At 40.5% G+C, this 20895-nt stretch overlaps 1 protein-coding gene across 1 annotated transcript in view; it reads left to right on the top strand.

Annotated features, from left to right (window-relative positions):
- Nucleotides 1-20895, top strand: part of LOC132816363 (rho guanine nucleotide exchange factor 7-like) — a 136371-nt gene that overhangs the window by 6137 nt on the left and 109339 nt on the right. The window contains exon 2 of the mRNA XM_060825825.1: nt 9461-9544. Within this exon, the coding sequence (XP_060681808.1) occupies nt 9461-9544 (84 nt within the window). The remainder of the gene's footprint in view (nt 1-9460; nt 9545-20895) is intronic.

The raw sequence follows: 20895 nt of genomic DNA, 5'->3' as shown, positions 1-20895 counted from the left end.
AAGAAAAGAATAAGCTCAAATTAGTGTTGACCTGCACTTGACATAAATGAGAATGTTGTCATTAAACTACATCTGATACTGTTTTCTGTTGGGGTGTGTGCAACAGTCACAAATTGGTTTGGTCAAACAGTAGAGGACTATGGTAAATTGTCATTTTCATGTTTCTGTGCAGATGTCCACATGATGGCTGCAGGTGTTCAGGGTGAAGGTCAGTTTCATGGTTGGTGATTAGTATAGTTTCCACTAATTCATTTGAATAGATGGAAAGTTGGGTAATGAATTGTTGGCGTTAATTTCCTATTGTACAAAACTCATCATTTAGCTTACAGAATGATAGTCTTATGAAGTGTCTGAAGCTGCACTATGGCTATTAGTGGTTACAACAAGAGAAGTATAATATCAGCTACAAGCTGGCAAGGTGATAAACCAATGTTCCAGTGTTATTTTATTACCTTCACTGTGAGATACAGTGCAACATAGCAAAGTTGTGGAGTTAAAGAGAAGAGGTCAGTCTTCTCTTTAAGTTGGCAAGATGATGACTGGAGAGACCGTAATTTAAAAGTTTGTGAGTGACAGCAGAAGGAAGGATTTACGAAGGTGAAGAGCTCCATAATTTGACGCGAAACTTAGAGGAGCTGAATAAATACTGCAGATGCTGGAAATCTGAAACAAACACAGAGACTACTGGAGAAACTCAGCAGATCTGGCAGGATCCGAGGAAATCATAGAATCCCTGCAGTATGGAAACAGGCCCTTTGGCCCAACGAGGCCACACCGACCCTCTGAAGAGTAACCCACCCAGATGCATTCCCCTCCCTATTATCCTATATTTACCCCTGTCTAATGCACCTAACCAACACATCCCTGAACACTATGGGAAATATAGCATGTTGAATTCATCTAACCTGCACATATTTGGATTGTTGGAGGAAACCAGAGCACCTGGAAGAAACCCATCCAGACATGTGGACAATGTGCAAACTCCATACAGTCACCCGAGGCTGGAATTGAACCCTGGTGATGTGAGGCAGCAGTGCTGACCACTGAGCCAAAGTGCCATCCCAAGATACAAGCTCCAGTGCTTAAAAAAAGTGTCATAGCAGTCTTGAAATGGGTGTTAACTCTGTTTTTCTCCTGCAGACCTAGAGGAGCTGAATGTTGATTTGCGACAAAGGAAAGAGGAGATTAAATGGTACATCTGTGGCTGAAGAACTGGAACAGAAATCTGAAAGATGTTTCAAACATCTGAGCATTGATGAACCAGCAAGAAATGTGATGACACAGACAGATTTGATGTCATAGGCGAGCTAGATGGCACAAGATGACTTTTCCTTGGATTCTGTACAGGAATGCAAGAAGTCAAGAACCTCCTGGAAAAGGGAGGAAGATTCAAACTTTGAACTCACTTGAGATTCATGGAGTTGCAGGAATGGCGGAGGAGATAAGGGTTTGGTAAGATGGAATCATATTTCCTGAAGGCCGTTTTGCTAATGGATGGGATAGGGATTCCATTTGTCTTCAAGCAGTCATCCAGTCAATGAGTTCATTCTCTTTAGGTAGTATTGTCTAGTGCATCGCATGAAGTAATTGGGAGTCCTGATGAGGCTAATTTCATTTCTAATTAATCATGAAACAATGAGTTGCAGATGCTGTTGTTGATCTTGTGATCTCAGTATTCATGTCTGCAAGGTGCTTGCATGTGAACCTCAGCCATTTCTGTGCACTTGTTCATAAAAATATAAAGCAGGGTGTGTAGTTGAATTTTGGTTGTACCTGAAGATTGTAAAGTGAGAGATGTTTCAGTAGATGGGCACACGTGAAGTATACTCTTCTGTTCAGTGTAAGATGTTCAAGACAAAAAGTAGTACCTGTAGCCAATTTGGTGTTGCCATAACCCCAGTTAGTTTAGTCATTGATTTGTTGGACTGCACTTGTCTCAGTGCTTCGCTAAAATGAGTAGTTGTGGATTCCGTTAAACAAAAGACAATTTGTTTCCTTTGGGGAAAATGATGTTGGACGTCAGACAAGTTAGCTTGGATGATGGAATTGTGTACTGAACCATGTTGACTAAACCACTGTCTCACTAAAATATCATTGGCTGACAATTCTTGTTTTATTCCATTAAAATGCTTGATTGATCTTGCAAGGACCTAGGGAGCAAAATTAAAGAAAAAAAAGTCAGTCATGCATATTGTTACTGCTTGTAGGATAAGTTATACTTAATTGGCTGCAATATTTTGTATATTAAGGCAGTGACTACACCTTTTCATTGACTGTAATGCTCTTTTGGTCTTTGAGATTGATTCTTCAGTCTAATATTTTTGACGCGTGGCAGGATTCGGCATTTGCAAGATGAGATACGGTGGCTGTAATTGTTCAGATGTGAAGATGAAGGGTAGGGCTGAAGATATTGGCAATTGTATTGTTAGTGCTTTTTTCTTGCTTGTAATGTACTTTAACATCAAAGTTTGGTGGTCATGACCTATTTTGTGGATACTCATGTATGGGAATGGCAGGAGCATATTCTGTCTTTCAATAATGCCTGATCTGTATTGTTGTGATCGCAGCTGATGTTAATACTGGACAAATCAGATCCCAGAGTGAAAACCTGGTTTGGTGGGTCATTAAATTTAATTTTTGCAGTTGTTTATCAAATTGTTTAGTCATTAAACAAATTCATGTATGACTGCCAATATTCATCAACATAAAATGCAAGTTTATTAATCAAAAAAACTATTTTTTATGAGAATTGAGAAAAGTCTTAAAATAACCAACAAAACCTCATTCTGTTTCATCTGGTTTCCCAGCAAAATCCTTTACAGTTACTCAAACCCAAGGCAATATCACTTCAACTTCTAATTTAGTTCTTAATTCTTTCCAGTTCTCTTCCTGCTCTTCTCTTGCTGCAGTTGAAATAATTTAATGACTACTTTCCAGTTCTGCTGGCCTGAATCTCCTTTCAGCTCAGACAACTTGTAAACCTCAACACAAACTCTCACATCTTAGAGACTTCACAACCTATATCTTCCTGCTTGGGTGAAAACTTTCTCCTGAACTAAAATCTTGATTATTCTGAACTGAAGTCAAACAAAACTGGTGGCACTTAATCTGCTTTATCTGCCTTTCTGAAGGACAACATTTCATCAATTAACATCACAGTATCCTATGAGGCACTTAACTGAACCACATGCTTTCTTGGAAATTATGTACTTAGGTTACTGTTCCAAATGATTTCCTGACAACTTTTTGTAAAACAAGACATCTTCTCAGAGCTGATTACAGAACCCCTCTGCACCTGCTATTAAAAAGCAAAATTCCCAAATGATAATCACATATATATCTTTGACATCTTTAGTATCTTAATCCCATCCACCGGCCTTGGTGGTTCTTGGATGTTTAATAAAAAAATTTGTGTCCCCATTAGTTTTGAAATTTTCTGTGGATTTTTCTCCTCAACAGCATTTTTGGAGGAGAGAAATGCCAGATTTTTACTTACCTTCATTTGCAGATATGCTTCCTGACATGACTCCTGAATGGTCTGTCTCAAATTTTAAGTTTATGCCCCACTTCTCAGAATATTGTTGGCTACATGGACTTCAGTCAAGAGTTTGACAAGGTCCCTCATGGCAGGCTGGAACAAAAGATGAAGTCAGATGCTTTAATTGGTGAGCTGGCAATATGGATACAGAACTGGCTTAGTTATAGGAGACAAAAGTATAGTAGTGGAAGGATGGTTTTTGGAATGGAGAGCTGTGACTAGTAGTGTTCCACACGGATCAGTGTTGGCACCTCCTGCTGTTTGTGATCTACATAAATGATATGGAGGAAAATGTAGTTGGTCTAATTAGTAAGTTTGCTGAAGGTACGAGGTTGCGAAGTTGTGGGTAGTGAAGAAGATTGTCAGAGGATACAAGAGGATATAGACCAGTTGGAGGCAAGGGCAGAAAAATGGCAGATTGAGTTCAATCCGGACAAATTTGAGGTAATAGATTTTGGAAGGTCAAGTACAGGCAGAAATTATACAGTGCCTTTCGGAGTATTGATATGCAGAGAGATCTGGATATGTAGGTCCACAGATCACTGAAGGTGGCAGCACAGGTAGATAAGATATTAAAAAAAAGGCTCATTGTCTGCTTGCCTTCATTGGAAGGGGCACTGAGTCTAGTGATAAAGAAGTTATGCTGCAGTTTTATAGAATTTTAGTTAGGCTACACTAGGAATATTGCATACAGTTCTGGTCACCACACTACCAGAAGGATGTGGATGCTTTCGAGAGGGTACAGAAAAGGTTTACCAGGATGTTGCCTGGTATGGGGAATTTTAACTATGAAGAAACTTTGGATAGACTGGGTTTGTTTTCATTGGACTGCAGGAGATTGAGGGGTGACCCAACAGAAGTTCATAACATTATGAATGGCATGGATAGAGTGGAAAGCATGAGGCTTTTTTCAGGGGTGGAGGGATCAATTATTAAGAGACACAGGTTCAAGGTGCGAAGGGAGAAGTATAAAAGAGATATGCAAGGCAAGTTTTTCACACAAAGGGTAGTGTGTGTCTGGAACATGCTGCCAGAGGAGGTGGTGGAAGCAGACACAATAGTAGCATTCGAGAAGCACCTGGACAAACACATGAGTAGGAAGGGAATAGAGGGGTATGGATCGTGGAGGTGAAGACAATTTTAATATGGAAGAGCAAAATCTGTTGGTGCAGACTTGGAAGGCCGAAGGCTCTGTTCCTGTGCTGTATTGTTCTTTGTTTGTTCTTTGACATCCATTCCTCTACCACCACACCAAATGGTTTGTCTTGATTTACCACATCAAATCCTTAAATCATTTTGAATATCTCAGTTTTATCACAATGTTACCTTCTGTCTGTGACTCAGAAGAACATTTCTCCTGAACTATTCCTGTCTGTTCATTGCTGACTAATCACTGTGCAAGTTGTTAAGATTACTGATAAACTGAGCTTTTCTATTCATGGGGCTGTAGTTTTGACGCATATGACTGTGCAGTGTGCTTATAGTCTATGCTGCTGCCTCTACCTGAGTTGGAAGGTTTTACTTCCTGCTGGTGTCTCTGGTAAGGCTGACATTATTTGCCCATCCCTAGTTACTAAGAGACCACTTTGAATTTGATACAACTGAGTGTTTTGGTAGGCTGCATCAGAGAGCAGTTAACAGTTAATCATATTGCCGCGGGGGACTTGAGTCATGTATAGGTCAGAATGGGTAAAGATGACAGCTTTCCTTCTCAACGGGCCATTAGTGAGTCTTTTTTATGACAGTCCACAAGTTTCATTGTGAATGTCAGCTTTTTATTTTCAGATTTTTGCATTGATTTCAAATTATCTACATTGGGTAGTTTGGGTGACCAATGACCTGGGTCAATAGGCCATGCCCTTTTAATTACTAGCTCAGTAACTAATAAGGTCTTGTCCAATCTCTTCCTGATCCTCTGATCTTTATCCCTTTTTAATATTAGTTTTCTTTTAAACATCCTACTAATTCAAATTTTAAAAATAATCTGTGTATTTTTCTCCATAGTAGTTTGCAACAGAATTCATTTTGCATTCTAAACAGTCTTTCTGTTTCGTATTTTTAAAAATAACTTTTTAAATTTCCTTTGTTTCCATTTGCATATTTTCAGGATATGTTTTGTGTTGTTTTGATTTTTACAGCCGCAATTGTTAAAGAATCAAAGTGAAAAAAACATAAATCCTCAGAGTAAACAAACTAAACGGACAATACAGTGTGCAACAACTGGAGGGGCTGAGTGGCCTCCTGTTGTTCCTGTATAAAGGTGCACTATCTCCAAAGGGAAGGAATTTTGACAGAAAATAGGTGTATACAGTGCTTCAAAAACCAGGATTTTTACAGTTTTTGTACCTACTTGAATGACACTTCAGATAAGTATGTTGTTTCTAGAATCTTACGTGGCAGATGTGAAGTTCCAGGAAAGCCTCAGCTCCCACTACCCCCCTCTGATTGTTGTGCAGCCAGCTTTTTGGCTGCTCAGTGCTGAGTATTTAATCTCAGGTTCTTGACTTTCCGCCAAAAGTCCGTCAAAAAGTGAAAAAGCATGATCCATTCAAAATATCACTGCCTAACTAATGGAGTAAAAATTCCTTGAACTACAGAGGGTTACATTATAATAAACCATTCTCTGAAGTGTTAGAATTGAACAGGAAATTCTGTAAATAAATGGCAGGTCAGTCTGCATCTGATTTTGGGTTTTGATGAAAGATGTATTCTTCAGAGGTCCCATGAGTGTTGGATCTCTGCGATTGCACAATTCTAGCCTTCTACGCACTCCCAGCTTTCATGACCAATCATTGGCAGCCGTACTTTTAGTTACTTGGCCCTACCTCTGGAATTCCTTCCCTAGATCTTTCTACTTAAAGAAACCTCTTAAGCTGTACTTCTGTGACTCTTGTACCAAGTAATTGAACTTAATGTTATGATTGGAGTTTGAGTTAAGCTCCGCCCCATCGGATGATGTCATGAAGTCTTTGGTGGAAAAAAGGCAGAACATCTTCGGAGTTTGTAGGGCAGGGAGCTTGTCCACAGATCTCCCAATAGTTTTAAGAGCAATATTGACCCGACTAATATAATTTGTACATGATTGGTATCATACAGTGAACTGTATTTTGTTTAAGACAAGAGCCTCTTTTCAGTAAGGCTTACTTGAGGCTTTTGTTTATCACTGTAAACCAAATAATCCCAGAGAACTAGTAAAAGATAGTGACCGTAAACTATCCAAACCAAATGCTAATGCCTGAGATGTCGACTCTCCTGCTCCTTGGATGCTGCCTGACCTGCTGCGCTTTTTCAGCAACACATTTTCAGCTCTGATCTCCAGCATCTACAGTCCTCACTTTCTCCCAAATGCTAATGGTGGTTGGTATAATGGTGCATATGACATGGTCATAATAGTGGGCATTGATGCTTAATAGCACAAGGTAGCTATGTTGAGAATTCAAGTGCACCCAATGGCAGAGAATTCCTAGGTGCCTAGGAGCAGTATTAGATATTTACTGTGTTAAATACTCTACTCATACAACCAGTCAGCTGATGTAACAGCTGGATGGTCAGTTGGTTTACAGATAAAATCATCAATAGATCAACAAGGGAAAAACAGCACATAGTGGTAAAGCCTTTTACTTCAGATTTGATAAGAAAAGTGAACGTGAGCTGGAAGCTAGTTGCACCTGGTGATGATATATTCCTTCGGGATGTAAGAATCTGAAGCAGCAGTTCTGATTAGAGGTTTAGTTAGGAATCGAACAAGCATCAGAGATCCGTGGTCAAACAGGAGACTTTAAATTAGTGGCACAGAATGGGCTGAGGCTGCTATAAGTTTGAAAAGGAGTACCTGCTGCTCTCCACGAGCATTGTCGCTGTGGCATGCGAATATCACGAGACTTGGCCATTGTGGGAAAATCGAGGATACAGAAGTAATTGAAACTGAGTTTGTAACAGCAGTAACATGGAATGGCCAAAATTAGGATGGCAGATGTACAGTTTAAAAGTCTGAATGACAAATATCTAATGGAAGATTCTAAGTACATTGTTGAGGTAGTGAAAAAAGTTGGAGATCTGTAATTTAAACCAAGGAGGAAATAATTTAATAAGACTGTAGGCATGAAACTTTATTTGGGAAAGTTTTGGAAAAGCACTGGCTTTGTTTGGTGGTGGTACATCATCCATTTCGCTCACCAAAAATCAGCACACCTTGATTTTGGCTGAAGAATGCAGAAAGCTCCATTTTGACCACAAGATTACACTAAATCTCCTGTAAATAGTGCAGAGATATGAATGAGCTACATTACAGAGTTTAAAATCCTTTAAGGCAAGGAAAATAAAACTGTATTGCTATATCAAAGAAGTTCAAATTTACTTGGTAATTAATTAAAGCGGCATCTATATACTGCAAAATTAAAGTGCTTTAAAGCCAGGAATAGAAACAGTATTGTGACACTACTGAATTAAAAAAAGTTTCTAAGTAAAAAGTATAAATAACTACAAAAAAAACAGGAAAAATAATGTTGGCTGGCAGATTTTAATACTGGAGATGGGCCAAGTAAAACACAGGAGTGGACATCTTGGAGAAAATCATTCTTAAGATACGGAATAACAATCAAGCTGGAGAGTAAATCATAAGCTGAACAATTAGGTGCATAATTGTGTTAGAAAGGACCTAAATTAATCATATCACAGCTCATCAAGGTATAAAGGAAGACACTGCCACTTTTGTTGAAGTTCCACAGTTTTAGACTTTAATCTTAACAGAAATGAAGTTCTTGTTAAGATAAGATTTAACAGAAAAGATCAACTTCATTTGAGTCTGTCAATAACTGAATTAAGATCTCTCTGGATTAGTGGACAGCTGAGAGTATGGAACTTTGAAATCAGTACTAATAGGTGGCAGAATTATAGTTGGAATTCCTGATGGGTCTGTCAGCTTTATTAGAGTCCAGAGAAGATTTGATGTTGGAGAACCTCCTCAGATGTTCTAGAAGCAGAAAGGATAACAGAAATATTTTAAGAGGAGAAAGATGATGTTATCACTGGAGTGCAACTGAATCTATTGAGGTATTATAACCATAAGGATACACTCGACAGATCAACACAAAGAGGGAAGACAACAGATACTAAGAGTCAGCATAAGCCCACTGGGACAAAAAACCTCATAGGCACAAGCACTGGACAGCTATTAAGAGAATTCTATATCTGAAAAGGCTATAGCTGACTTCTGGAGAAGTAAGACACAATTACAAGGCAGCCAAAACTCGAGTAGCTACATATTCAAAGATATTCATGTTGGAGAGCCACTGGAGTTGGAAAGGATTGTCAACGCAGAGCAAATTGGTTATCCAGTCAACTTGTGTTTGGCAGAACCTGTTTATATCAAAGTATATCTTACTTTTAAACCTGATGCGATGAGTGTCAAATTATATATCGTTGGTAAAGAAACAAAAGTTACAGCTTGCAGAGATATTTTCAATATCCACATGGAACAGTTTTCAAGATTAAAGGTTTACTGCAAGTAACTCTGCAATACAAAGCATCTAAGATGGTAAAGACTGTATTCATAATCATGAAATCTAACAATTGGCTTTGGGAAAAAACAGTCTTGGTCAAGGGGCAAATAATCAAAGATTTCACTGGGCTTCCGAGACTCATCGTAGAACCCCAAAAAAAGAGAGAATCTTGAGATTAGCAATGATGACTTGAAAAACAAGTTGCATTATGTTATTGAGGCTTTACAAGCCTGTATTCTACAATCTCTTTTTGGGTATGGGATTCTTTGCTGCCCGCACCCTGTTCCTTTGCACCATGTGTCCACTGGGTGTGGAGTGTGGTTTGGTCAGAGATTTACATTTTGTGCTGTTAAGCGATATTAAGCTAATGTTGGGTGCTCATGTTCTGTGCTTTAATTCTACTCTGGTGTTCATTCCACAGATACACCAAGACCCCAAATCAGAAGCAGAATGCCTGAGCAACATCAAAGAGTTTTTGAAAGGTTGTGGGGCGCTTCGGGTGGAGGTGAGTATGTCACTTGTTCACCATGTGTGCCAGACTGCTAAAGGGACAATGTGGTTGCAGTCCAAATTTAATTGGCAACTAAAAAGGGACAACAGAGTACTGACTGTGGCCTAATCTGGAACAGGTGGACATAGAGAGGGGGACAGAGATGGCAAACGTTGGGTGGGTTTAGACAGGAATAGAGTCCCAGTGCAGAGAGGAGAGAGAGCCAGGCGAGTGGGAAGGAACTTTTACATCGAAGTGTAAAAACTATCTATTTCATTATGTTTTTCATTCTTAGAGCTCCTAAATGGCTCAGAGTCATACTTTGCTAAGTTATTGTGAAGCAATTTTTTAAACTGTTTTCAAGGTGTCTTATAAATATAGTTTGTTCTTCTGAAGTGGTGAATATATTGATTGCTTTCTGACTCCAATTATACTTGGTTGTGTGAAGCAAGAGCTGAGAGATTCATGCTGCCCTTTTGTTTTTGAATGTCAGTGAATCTCAGCATTCCTAATCATTTAATCTATCACCTCACTTTCACAGACTTTAAATTGTTGAAATGATGCCACCTTTTATAGATGGGCCTCAGAAATATCCTCAATCAAGTGTTCCCTGCTGTCATGGTTGACAGAGCCCTCAGCTATGTCCAACACCTTTTTCTACATGTCTGGCCTCACGCCTTCCCTTCCCTCAACAATGGTGGGGTGCCTGACTTTTCAACCCCATCAATCTTCATATTCATAGGATCACAGGTCACCATTTCTGCCACCTCCAGCAGATGCCACATACCACACTTTTCCAGCTGTTGCAAGTTCTGACAGGATCTCAAGACTTGAAATGTTAACTATATTTCTCTCTCCAAATGCTGCCAGACCTGATGAGTTTCTCCGGCATTTTCAGTTTTTGTTTTGGCGTTCCAGCATTCCTGCTTTACCTTATATTTGTGTAGCACCTTTTATTTAGAGAGCGTGATTTCCCTTGCTGGTTGGGCTATAATAGATAGTAAACTAATGAAAAGCATTTGAGGAGGGGCTTCTAACTGTTTTGGAGGAAAAGAGAGTTTTTTAGAGGAGAACCAGATGGTCTTGGTGTGAGATACAGATAGCTGAAATCTGTTTGAGAGGTGTTTTTTGAAGATGTGGTGATATGAACATGTTATCCATCATTTATTATATCTAATGGTCGGTTAGCTATTGAATGATTACCCTCCTAGTTGGGCTGTGCTATGAACTGTCATTGGTTAATCATTTCCAGTTTATTTTGGAAATATTGCTGCCTTTACCCAGTGATGTAGAAACTGTTGTATTTGTTGGAACTACTAAAAGTAAAAAAGTTGCTGACAACAAGGAGAAAGGTGCCTGTGGATTGTAAATACGGGGGAAATATAATTTGTTGTAAAATGGGACATGGATAGATGACATCTCTCTATTGTAATTTGTACCAGAGCTACTATGGGTTAAAGATTGGGCAGAAACAGTTTGGTTGGGAGAAAATTTCAGGTGGAAAGTTGAAGAAATGGTTTCTCACACTAAATTATTCAGACAGTGAAGTTTATACAAAGGGCAATTAAAGTAGGAAACAAACAAATTCTTTGGAAAATGGAAAAAATGGAATTGAATGTTCCACGCACTGTTTCTCTCACAGTACTTGGATGTCATTGCTAGTATCACTCCCAACACTGGTGGCAAACCATTACAGAACCCCTACAGTATGGATCCTTCTTACTGAGTTTCTATTTGTCAGTGGAATATATTTTTGTTGAACGTTCTTTTCCACGAATTATTTCTGTTTCTTTACTATCATACCTTTTTCATCTGTGCACTAAACCAATGTGATTCAGTTCTACCCTCCTCCCCATGTAATTATCGTTATTGAAATCTTGCTTGATGATACAGTGTGTCAGTTTCAAACTTAATGCATAATTCAATTGTATTAGGATCGCTAATCCCCAGTGGATCTTTTACTATGAGATTATAAATTAACTCTGCCTCATTATCTAATAGGAGATCTAAAGTAGCTTGATCTCTATTTGGCTCCAGAAAATATTGCACCAGGACATTGTTGCAAACATTCTACCAATTTATCTTCCAATACAACTTTTGACAATTTAATTGGTGCAGTGCAGTCTAAATGAAAATTAAAATCAGCACAATTATTACATTGCATTTGTTGCATGCTTCTATTGCCTGCTTAACTGGCTGTCTGATGATATAATTTCTGATTGGTGACATGTAAGTCCCTCCCACTCTTGCTTATGCTAATCTCCATCTGTACCGATTCTACTATTTGATCTTCAATAACCAATGCCATTTCCTATTAATGTTTGAAATAACTCCATGAAGGCCAGTATCCTGTCACCAAGTCACACTTTATTTACACATGCATTGTACATGATAGTAACCCAGCTAGCACAGAGCTGGTCCCAGAGTGAGCAGATCCCCCGACACTCCTGTTTATATCTATTAGCCAGATGTCCCTAATTGGATCAGATTAACAGCTCTAGTCAGGGAATTTGTATTCTGGCTGATCTTGTTCCAATCACTACAGTATTCTTACATCATCCTTTACTAGTAGGGCCACCCCTGCTCCCTTTCCATTCTGATTGTGCTTTTGAAATGCTATCTATTCTGGAATATTCTAAACGCAGTCACCTTGTAATTATATTACGTACAGCATTTAAAATCTAAACCATTTTTATTTCTATTTGTGCCATAAGTTCAGCTTTAGACATTCAGATAAAGAGTCTTTAACTTTATTTTTTATTACTTTTCTCTGTGTCATTTTAAATGCATCTTTGCTATACTTCTTCATCTGGTAGTGTTCCACATTCTCAGTAGTCTCCGCGTAAGGGGGTTTCTCTTAAATTCATTAATGGGTCTGTTTAATTTTAGGCTGGTATGTTTACGGTGATCCCAACATCTGCTTCCATTCTAACTCTTTGTAAGTCTGTGAGCCTTCTGCATGATGTGGAGGAGCTGGTGTTCCTCCAGGGAGGACAAAGTTAAAAATCTTCTCTGTCATTTCAGCCTCTCCTGATGGTTGATTAAGTTGAACTCTATTAGCAGCCCTTTTTCTTGGATTCTATTGGGCAATTTCAGCACCTGACAATTTACCCAGACAGATGGACATCTTATTGCAGATTCTAATGTTAGTTATGAACTTGCACTGTATGGTTACTTTCATGGCCTCCTGTGTTGCATTTTGTGATTCTGTTAGCTCCTTTCAAATCTGTGACAAATCGCACACCCTGCCCCACAGTCACCCACACACACCGTCTCACTTTTGACTTGGCTCTCCTTGCAAACTACCATCCATCTCCAAGCTGTCATTTATAGAATCCCGACAGTGTAGAAGCAGGCCACTCGGACTATCAAGTCACACTGACCCTTCAAGGAGCATCCTTTCCAGATTCCCACCCACCCAATCTCTGTAATCCCGTATTTCCTATGTCTAATCAATAGACAATAGGTGCAGGAGTAGGCCATTCTGCCCTTCGAGCCTGCACCACCATTCAATATGATCATGGCTGATCATCCTTAATCAGTATCCTGTTCCTGCCTTATCTCCATAACCCTTGATTCCACTATCCTTGAGAGCTCTATCCAACTCTTTCTTAAATGAATCCAGAGACTGAGCCTCCATTGCCCTCTGCAAAATCCACCTAGCCTGCACATCCTTGGACTCTATGGGCAATTTAGCATGGCCTATCCATCCTAACCTGCATATCCTTGAACTCTGGGAGGAAACCAGAGCACTTGGCGGAAACACATGCAGACGCATGGAGAATGTACAGACTCCACACAGACAGTTGCCTGAGGGCGGAATTGAATCTGGGGCCCTGGCTCTGTGAGGCAGCACTGCTAACCATTGAGCCACTGTGCTAACCAGAGTTCTCGAATGAGCTGTTTCTTCTCAAACCTGTACCTGTCTTTCTCAGAACTCTCTGTATGAACCTCTAAAATCTGGTTTGCACCCTTACTACCTACATTCCCATTCCTTTTTACTGCAGCTGCATGGGTGTCTGAGTGCATGGCAATGACTTCTGGAAGAGACTATGGATGTGCTGAGTGGCTCTGCAGCTCTGGTGCTTAAATGGATTTGCTTGAGTCCCAAAATATCTTCCCTCCTCATCCTTCTTAATGATTCATCTGCAATCCTTCATAAGGTTAACCACAACATCTTCCTCCAATACCTCTACTCGCCTATGTTTTTCATATGTATCATTTAGATTAGATTACTTACAGTGTGGACACAGGCCCTTTGGCCCAACAAGTCCACACCGACCCGCCGAAGCGCAACCCACCCATACCCCTACCCCTACATATACTCCTTACCTAACACTACGGGCAATTTAGCATGGCCAATTCACCTGAATCGCACATCTTTGGAATGTGGGAGGAAACGGGAGCACCCGGAGGAAACCCACGCAGATACGGGGAGAACGTGCAAACTCCACACAGTCAGTCACCTGAGTCGGGAATTGAACCCGGGTCTCAGTTGCTGTGAGGCAGCAGTGCTAACCACTGTGCCACCCTGCCGCCCACAGTGCCCAGAAATCCCCTGCAATAATTTCTCTTCCTACTCACACACTGGTATTTCTGTGTGTCCTCAAAAGATCTATCCTTGGCCTCTTTTTTTTTTCTCTCTCTCATTCACATGGTATTGTTTGGTCACTGACCAACAGCAAAAGTCTGGAAAACCAAATCCCTTGTTTCATGGTAATCTCGGTCTGTGTGGTGCAGGTTTTTAAGATTACTGTTTTCAACTGCTATTTTACTGGTTTAATTTTTGCAGCTTGTGTGAGCTGTTGAGAAACACTTCGGTTTTTTCTGGGGTATCAGGGATACATATGATAAAATGACAGTATACGGAAGACAAGGTTAAAAATCACACAACAACAGGTTTATTTGCAAGCTTTCATCAGATAGCTGATGAAGGAGCAGCGCTCCGAAAGCTAGTGCTTCCAAATAAACCCGTTGGACTATAGCCTGGTGTTGTGAGTTTTAATTTTGTCTTCCCTGGAGGAACACCAGCTCCTCCACATCATGCAGAAGGCTCACAGACTTACAAAGAGTTAGAATGGAAGCAGATGTTGGGATCACCGTAATGCAGTGTACTCACCACCGGGTGGGATTGATGAAGAATGTTGCCAACATTTTAACTGTTTGCTCGTGTTTGGCTTTGACAGTATTCAATGCTGGAATATTTAGAATAAATGTGGATGATCAGATCATACTGCTTCCTCCTTGCTCGTCGTTGTTATCGATTTAGTGTGATTTGATACCAGGTTGTTTTAGACATTATGACTGTGAAGCCTGCTCGCAGCTTTATCTACCAGATGGTCAAATAACTTTCCATTAAGTGCACTTGTGGCTTCTTATTCTCAGTGCCCTTCATATCTCTCCATTACATAACTAGTTGTCTTTGTCCAACAGATATTTATTTTTGAGACTCTCTGTGAAGTATCCTGTCAAGTACAAAATCCATGCTTACTGTCCCAGGGCCATCCAGGGCAGCATTACTTCCTGCTCCGATTTCCTCCCACAGTCCGAAGATGTGCAGGTTAGGTATACTGACCATGTTAAAATTACTCATAGTATCTGGGGATGTGCAGGCTAGGTGGGTTAACCATGGGAAGTGCAGAGTTACAGAGATAGGTTAGGGGTTACACTTCAGAGGATTGATGTAGATTCAATGGGCTGAATGGCCTCCTTCCACACACTCGGGTTTCTATGATTCTATGCTGACTACTGATAACATCTGCCCACACATGCACTCACACAGAGACAAAGTTTTATCTCTCTATCTCTTTGGACCAATACTTTGTTGCTTTACTTTTAACCATTATATCCTTTTCCTTTAGGTACCATGATATTGTCCTGCCCTTCAATCTATCTCTGACCTACCCTTTTGTTCTCCCTAACATGCATTTTTAAACAGCAAAATATCCCATCATGTTTCTATCTCTCACCAATCCTGAAGCATCACATTGCACTCAAACCATTAACTCTCTTCTTCCCTCCGCAGATGCTGCTAGACTGGCTGAGGTTTTTAAAGAGTAAATTAAGCCTCAGTGCCGATCTCCATATCTTAAAAGTGCAGTTTTGAAATCTTTGGAGCCTGCCATCACTGGTATTGAACTAAAGCAACATTCCAGGGTTTGAGGAACCCATAATCTGCAAAGCAATGTACAATAGGTGTATCAAGCTGCAGTTTGCTACACACAAGGCAGTAACACATATCCATTTCACATAATTATTGTTTCAGTTTACATTCATGGGGTGTTAAAGGGCTTTTTTTAATGAGTTAATTAACTTGTAGCACAAACAGAACAAAAGAAGCAAATCACAAGAAATTAACTGTGTTTTCACATTTGGCTTAGTAGCACCCTACACCAAATCAGAAAGTAATGGATTCAGAACACCTTATTCCTTTTGCCCAAAACGTCGATTCTCCTGCTCCTCAGATGCTGCCTGACCTGCTGTACTTTTCCAGCACCACACTCTCGACTCTAATCTTCAGCATCTGCGGTCCTCACTTTCACCTAGTTCATTTTAACCTCAGAACACCTTCTACAGAGCTGTGCACTTAATCAAGGTTGATAGTCCAGTGTCATGCTGAGTGCTCCATTACCGGAGGTGGTATCCTTTGGATGAAATAAACCAAGCTCCCGTATAATCTTTTGGAATCAAGTAGGCTTGCAGTATTATCAAGTCTTAAAACTCTGAAACCTGTTTACCATCCTGAATGTCCTGAACTTATGTTTTGAAATTCTCCCCCTAAATCTTTCCACTTCCTTCTATGGCTCTCTCTCTTACCACATTTACAGTCCCTTATTCTGATAACTCCTGCTTTGTTTCAGTCTGATAAAGTGCAGGTGAAACATTCGGCTTTAAAGGTGGTGTATAAGTATATGTCATTCAATCCATTTAATCTTTCCTGGCCTGGGGTTATTTACACAGTGGTGAATGTGCTGTATACAATGGTGCCTTCAGCTGGAAGGAAATTTGTAAATTCAATGTGCTCAGAGATTAGCTGACTAATTGCCATTGATATGGGGTGAATGGGAACAACAATCCTTTCTTCTGTAGGTATTTGTTGTGAAAGATTACCACATTTAAATATCCAGATGTAAATCTCTGTTGCAATAAAGAACCATGAAAAAGTAAATGAAATACTATGTGGAACAAATAGCATCTCCGACTTCTGCACTTTGGTCGGCACAGTTCTATTTGAATGGACGAAATGATCAGCTTAGTATTTTCGTTCAAAATTGCGGCATTACAGACATGTGGCAACTTTTGAAACAGGAGGAGGCCATTCAGCTCCTTATGCCTTGTTCCCTCATTTAAATAGATAGTGGCTGAACTGTACCTCCACCCCATTTACTTGCTTTGCTACAAATCCCTTGGGACCCTTACACAAAAAAAATCTATATTGTCTACAAAGGTGCTCCATTTCAATTACCTTTGTATAAAGAATTATTTCCAGACAGCATCCTTTAATGGTCTGGCTTGAATTTTAAGGTTATACCTCTTGTTCTGGATTCCCCCCCATTCCCTCATCGAAGGAAATCAATCCTCCCGAAATACATTTGGAACCCCAACCTGTTAAATATATCAAATATTGTGGGCAGCATGGTAGCTCAGTGGTTAGCACTGCTGCCTCACAGCACCAGGGTCCCAGGTTCGCTTCTAGCCTCCAGTGACTGTCTGTGTCTGTGTGGAGTTTGCACATTCTCCCCGTGTCTGCCTGGGTTTCCTCCAGGTGCTCTGGTTTCCTCCCACAGTCTAAAGATGTGCAGGTCAAGTGGATTGGCCATGCTAAATTGCCCATAGTGTTAGGTGCATTAGTCAGAGGGAAATGGGTCTGGGTGGGTTACTTTCCGAAGGGCCTGTTTCCACACTGTAGGAAATCTAAATCTAAATAAAATCAAACACCTCATTCGATAAGCTGTCACTCTCCTACTGAATAGAGAAGGAGAAAGTGAGGTCTGCAGATGCTGGAGATCAGAGCTGAAAATGTGTTGCTGGAAAAGCGCAGCAGGTCAGGCAGCATCCAAGGAACAGGAAATTCGACGTTTCGGACATAAGCCCTTCATCAGGATGCCCGAAATGTCGAATTTCCTGTTCCTTGGATACTGAATAGAAAATCCAAGATTAACTATCCAACCTGTCTTTAAACATGAACCCTCTAAGTCCCGTTATCATTTTAGCGACAGCCAGTATATCCTTCATGGGGTGTGGTGACAACCAGGGGAAGTAAGTAGCTGATCCAGTTAACTTAGCACCATTTAATTTAAAGCTTAACATAAACAGCAGCATGAGGTAGAAAAGCAAGTGGGGGCAGGAGTTCTCTTAAGCAACAGCTGGATGCAAGGACAGTTTCTTTAAGAGTAGATCTGATCTCATCAGTTGAGTGTGGCACAAGGGAAATTGGGAATAGGGGTTGACTGCACAGTCCCTTGAGCCTGTGATACTGCTCAGTAACATTCTGGTTGATGTGCAACCCAGTGAGATGTATCTGTCTTTGTCCCGTATCCTTTTATTTTCAGTTAACAAAAATCTACCAATATTATCTTTAGGATTAAGTAGGGATCCAGCATCAATTGCCATTTCCAGAAAAAAAGTTCTCAAATACTGGGCATTTGTGAGACTTGGCGCACTTGAATTACTGGGTGCATCTTTGAAAACATATACCAGCACTGAAAAGAGTTCAAGGAAGTTTCCCTACATTGGGTTTGTAATGAAGGGATTGTCTTAGGAGGAAAGGTTGAGCAGCTTAGGCCTATAATGGTTCAAGTTTAGAAAAATGAGCTGAACTTGTAATATGTAAGATTGGGAGGGGACTTGACAGTGGAGATGCTGAGAACGCGTTTCCCCTTTGGGGAATCTGGAACTGGGGGATGATTTAGAAATTAAGAGTCTCCCTTTTAAGACAGATGCAGAGGAGTTCTTTTTCTGAGTGTTTCACCTTTAGCTGTTATTCCTTATGACCTTGAGTAGGCTGCTCGAGTTCTCATTCCAGAGATCTGTGGCAGTTCTCATCAAGCCTGAGGTAGATTTTGGATAGACAAGGGAGTCAAGTGTTAAGGGGGCCAACAGGAAAGTAGAGTTGAGACCACAATCAGGTCATCGAATTAAATGATGGAGCTCAAGGGACCAACAATGGCCCACTCCTGCTTCTTTATCTCACAAACAAATCTCTATTCCCTCATTGTGTGCAGAGGTATTTAAGACCATAAGACCTAGGAGTGGAAGTAAGGCCATTCAGCCCATCGAGTCCACTCCGCCATTCAATCATGGCTGATGGGCATTTCAACTCCACTTACCAGCATTCTCCTCGTAGCCCTCAGTTCCTACCTGAAAAATTTGGCTCTAACATTTTGACTGGTTCGCCCAGCCCTAGTTGCATTGAACAGCAAAAATAGATTTTCTCTATCTATTCTGTCTGTTCCCTTTAATAGCTGAGAACTATGACAAAATCACCCCCTTGTATACATTGCAAGGTTTGCATAATCTTTACTCATGATTTAACCCTCAGAGTCTAGGTATCAGTTTGGTAAACTTGTGGTGCACCCACTCTAAGGTCTATATGATGTGGTGTTCAGAACTGTGCACAGCCACACAAAGATGTGGTCTGATCACAGCTTAGTACTGCTGTAGCATGACTTTTTGTGCCATATATTGTAGCGTTTCAGTTACCTGTCTTATTGTTTTCTGCTTGCATCCTTGGCATTTCACTGTCTTTGGATCATGACTGTTTCTATATTTTACCATTTAGAAAGGCACATGTGATATGACAGAACTGGTTCTATGCTGGAATCCATTTGCTACAGTTTTGGCTTTATCTCCAATATCTCTTTGCTGTTTTATGCTGATTTCTGCAATGCTCAATAGGCCACCTGCCTTTGGGTCATGGCAACTTGTGGTTTTCTCTCCCATCATCTAAGTAGTCAGGACGTATAGTAAACCACTAGTTAACATTCTGCCAATTTAAAGTAACTGCCTAGTATCTCTATACTGTCTCCTGTAGCTCAGTCAACTTCTGAACTAGGTCTTCAAGCTTTCTTCCAGAGGTACTTTGGAATCATAGAATCCCTACAGCGTGGAAACAGGCCATTTGGCCCAACAAGTCCACACTGACCCGACAAAGAGTAACCCACCCAGACCCATTCCCCAACCCTATTACTCTACATTTGCCCCTGACTAATGCACCTAACTTGCACATCCCCGGACACTATGGGCAGTTTAGCATTCACAGTTCACCTAACTTGCACATCTTTGGATTGTGGGAGGAAACCTGAGCACCCAGAGGAAACCCACGCAGACATGGGGAAAATGTGCAAACTCTACACAGCCGCCCGAGGCTGGAATCGAACCCAGGTCTCTGGTGCTGTGAGGCAGCAGTGCTAGCCACCGGGCTGCCCTTTTATGTCCATCTGATTTAAAGTCTTATCTAAAACTTTGTAGCTTGAGAGGGGAAACAAGTGAATTCTACTGAACAGGCGATTGCCAGAGGAGATTGCAAGGATAGGTATTAGCAGCATACTGATTGAAAGGAAGTAGATTCAATTATCACGTCCTAAAAGTACTTTGACGAAAATTTGAAAAGGAAAAAGCTACAGACAATGGGCAAGGTTCGGACATTACAATGAATTGAATAGCTCGTTCAGAGATCTGATACATGAATAATTAGCTGAATAATCATCTTCTATGTATTTTTAGGCTTGCAACATTGAACTCTTGAACAGAAACAAGCTATCAGATAAAATGGGCACAACTCAAGAAAGATTGATTTGATGGCCTAGTGCTTCTTTTCACATGGGATTTCCAAAGTTCCATTCCTAGTGCTCCTTTCTATACTTACCCCACTGGGAAGGTGATGGCCTACTGGTATTAATGTTGGACTGTGAATCCAGAGACCCAGGTAATGTTCTGGGGACCTGAGTTTGAATCCCACCGTGGCAGGTGATAGAATTTCAATTAAATGCAAAAGAAAATGTGGTATGAAGAGTTTAGTGGTGATCATGAATCCATTGCAAATAATTGTTAAAAACCCATGTGGTTCAATAATGACCTTTTGAGGGAAGGAAACTGCCATCCTCACATGATTTGGCCTACACGTGACTCCAGACCTACTTCATTCCTGACGAAGTGCTTTTGCCCGAAACGTCGATTCTCCTGCTTCTCGGATGCTGCCTGACCTGCTGTGCTTTTCCAGCACCACTCTAATCTAGAATCCACTACAATGTGGCTGACTTATAACTGCCTTCTGGGCAATTATGGATGGACAATAAATGCTGGCCTAGCCAGTGATGCCCTTGTTCCATGAATGAATAAATAATTAGGCTTCTTGCTAAAATTAA

Source organism: Hemiscyllium ocellatum, chromosome 6, assembly GCF_020745735.1.
Source record: "Hemiscyllium ocellatum isolate sHemOce1 chromosome 6, sHemOce1.pat.X.cur, whole genome shotgun sequence".
Taxonomy (NCBI): Eukaryota; Metazoa; Chordata; class Chondrichthyes; order Orectolobiformes; family Hemiscylliidae; genus Hemiscyllium; species Hemiscyllium ocellatum.
This window is presented reverse-complemented; position numbering and strand designations above follow the sequence as displayed.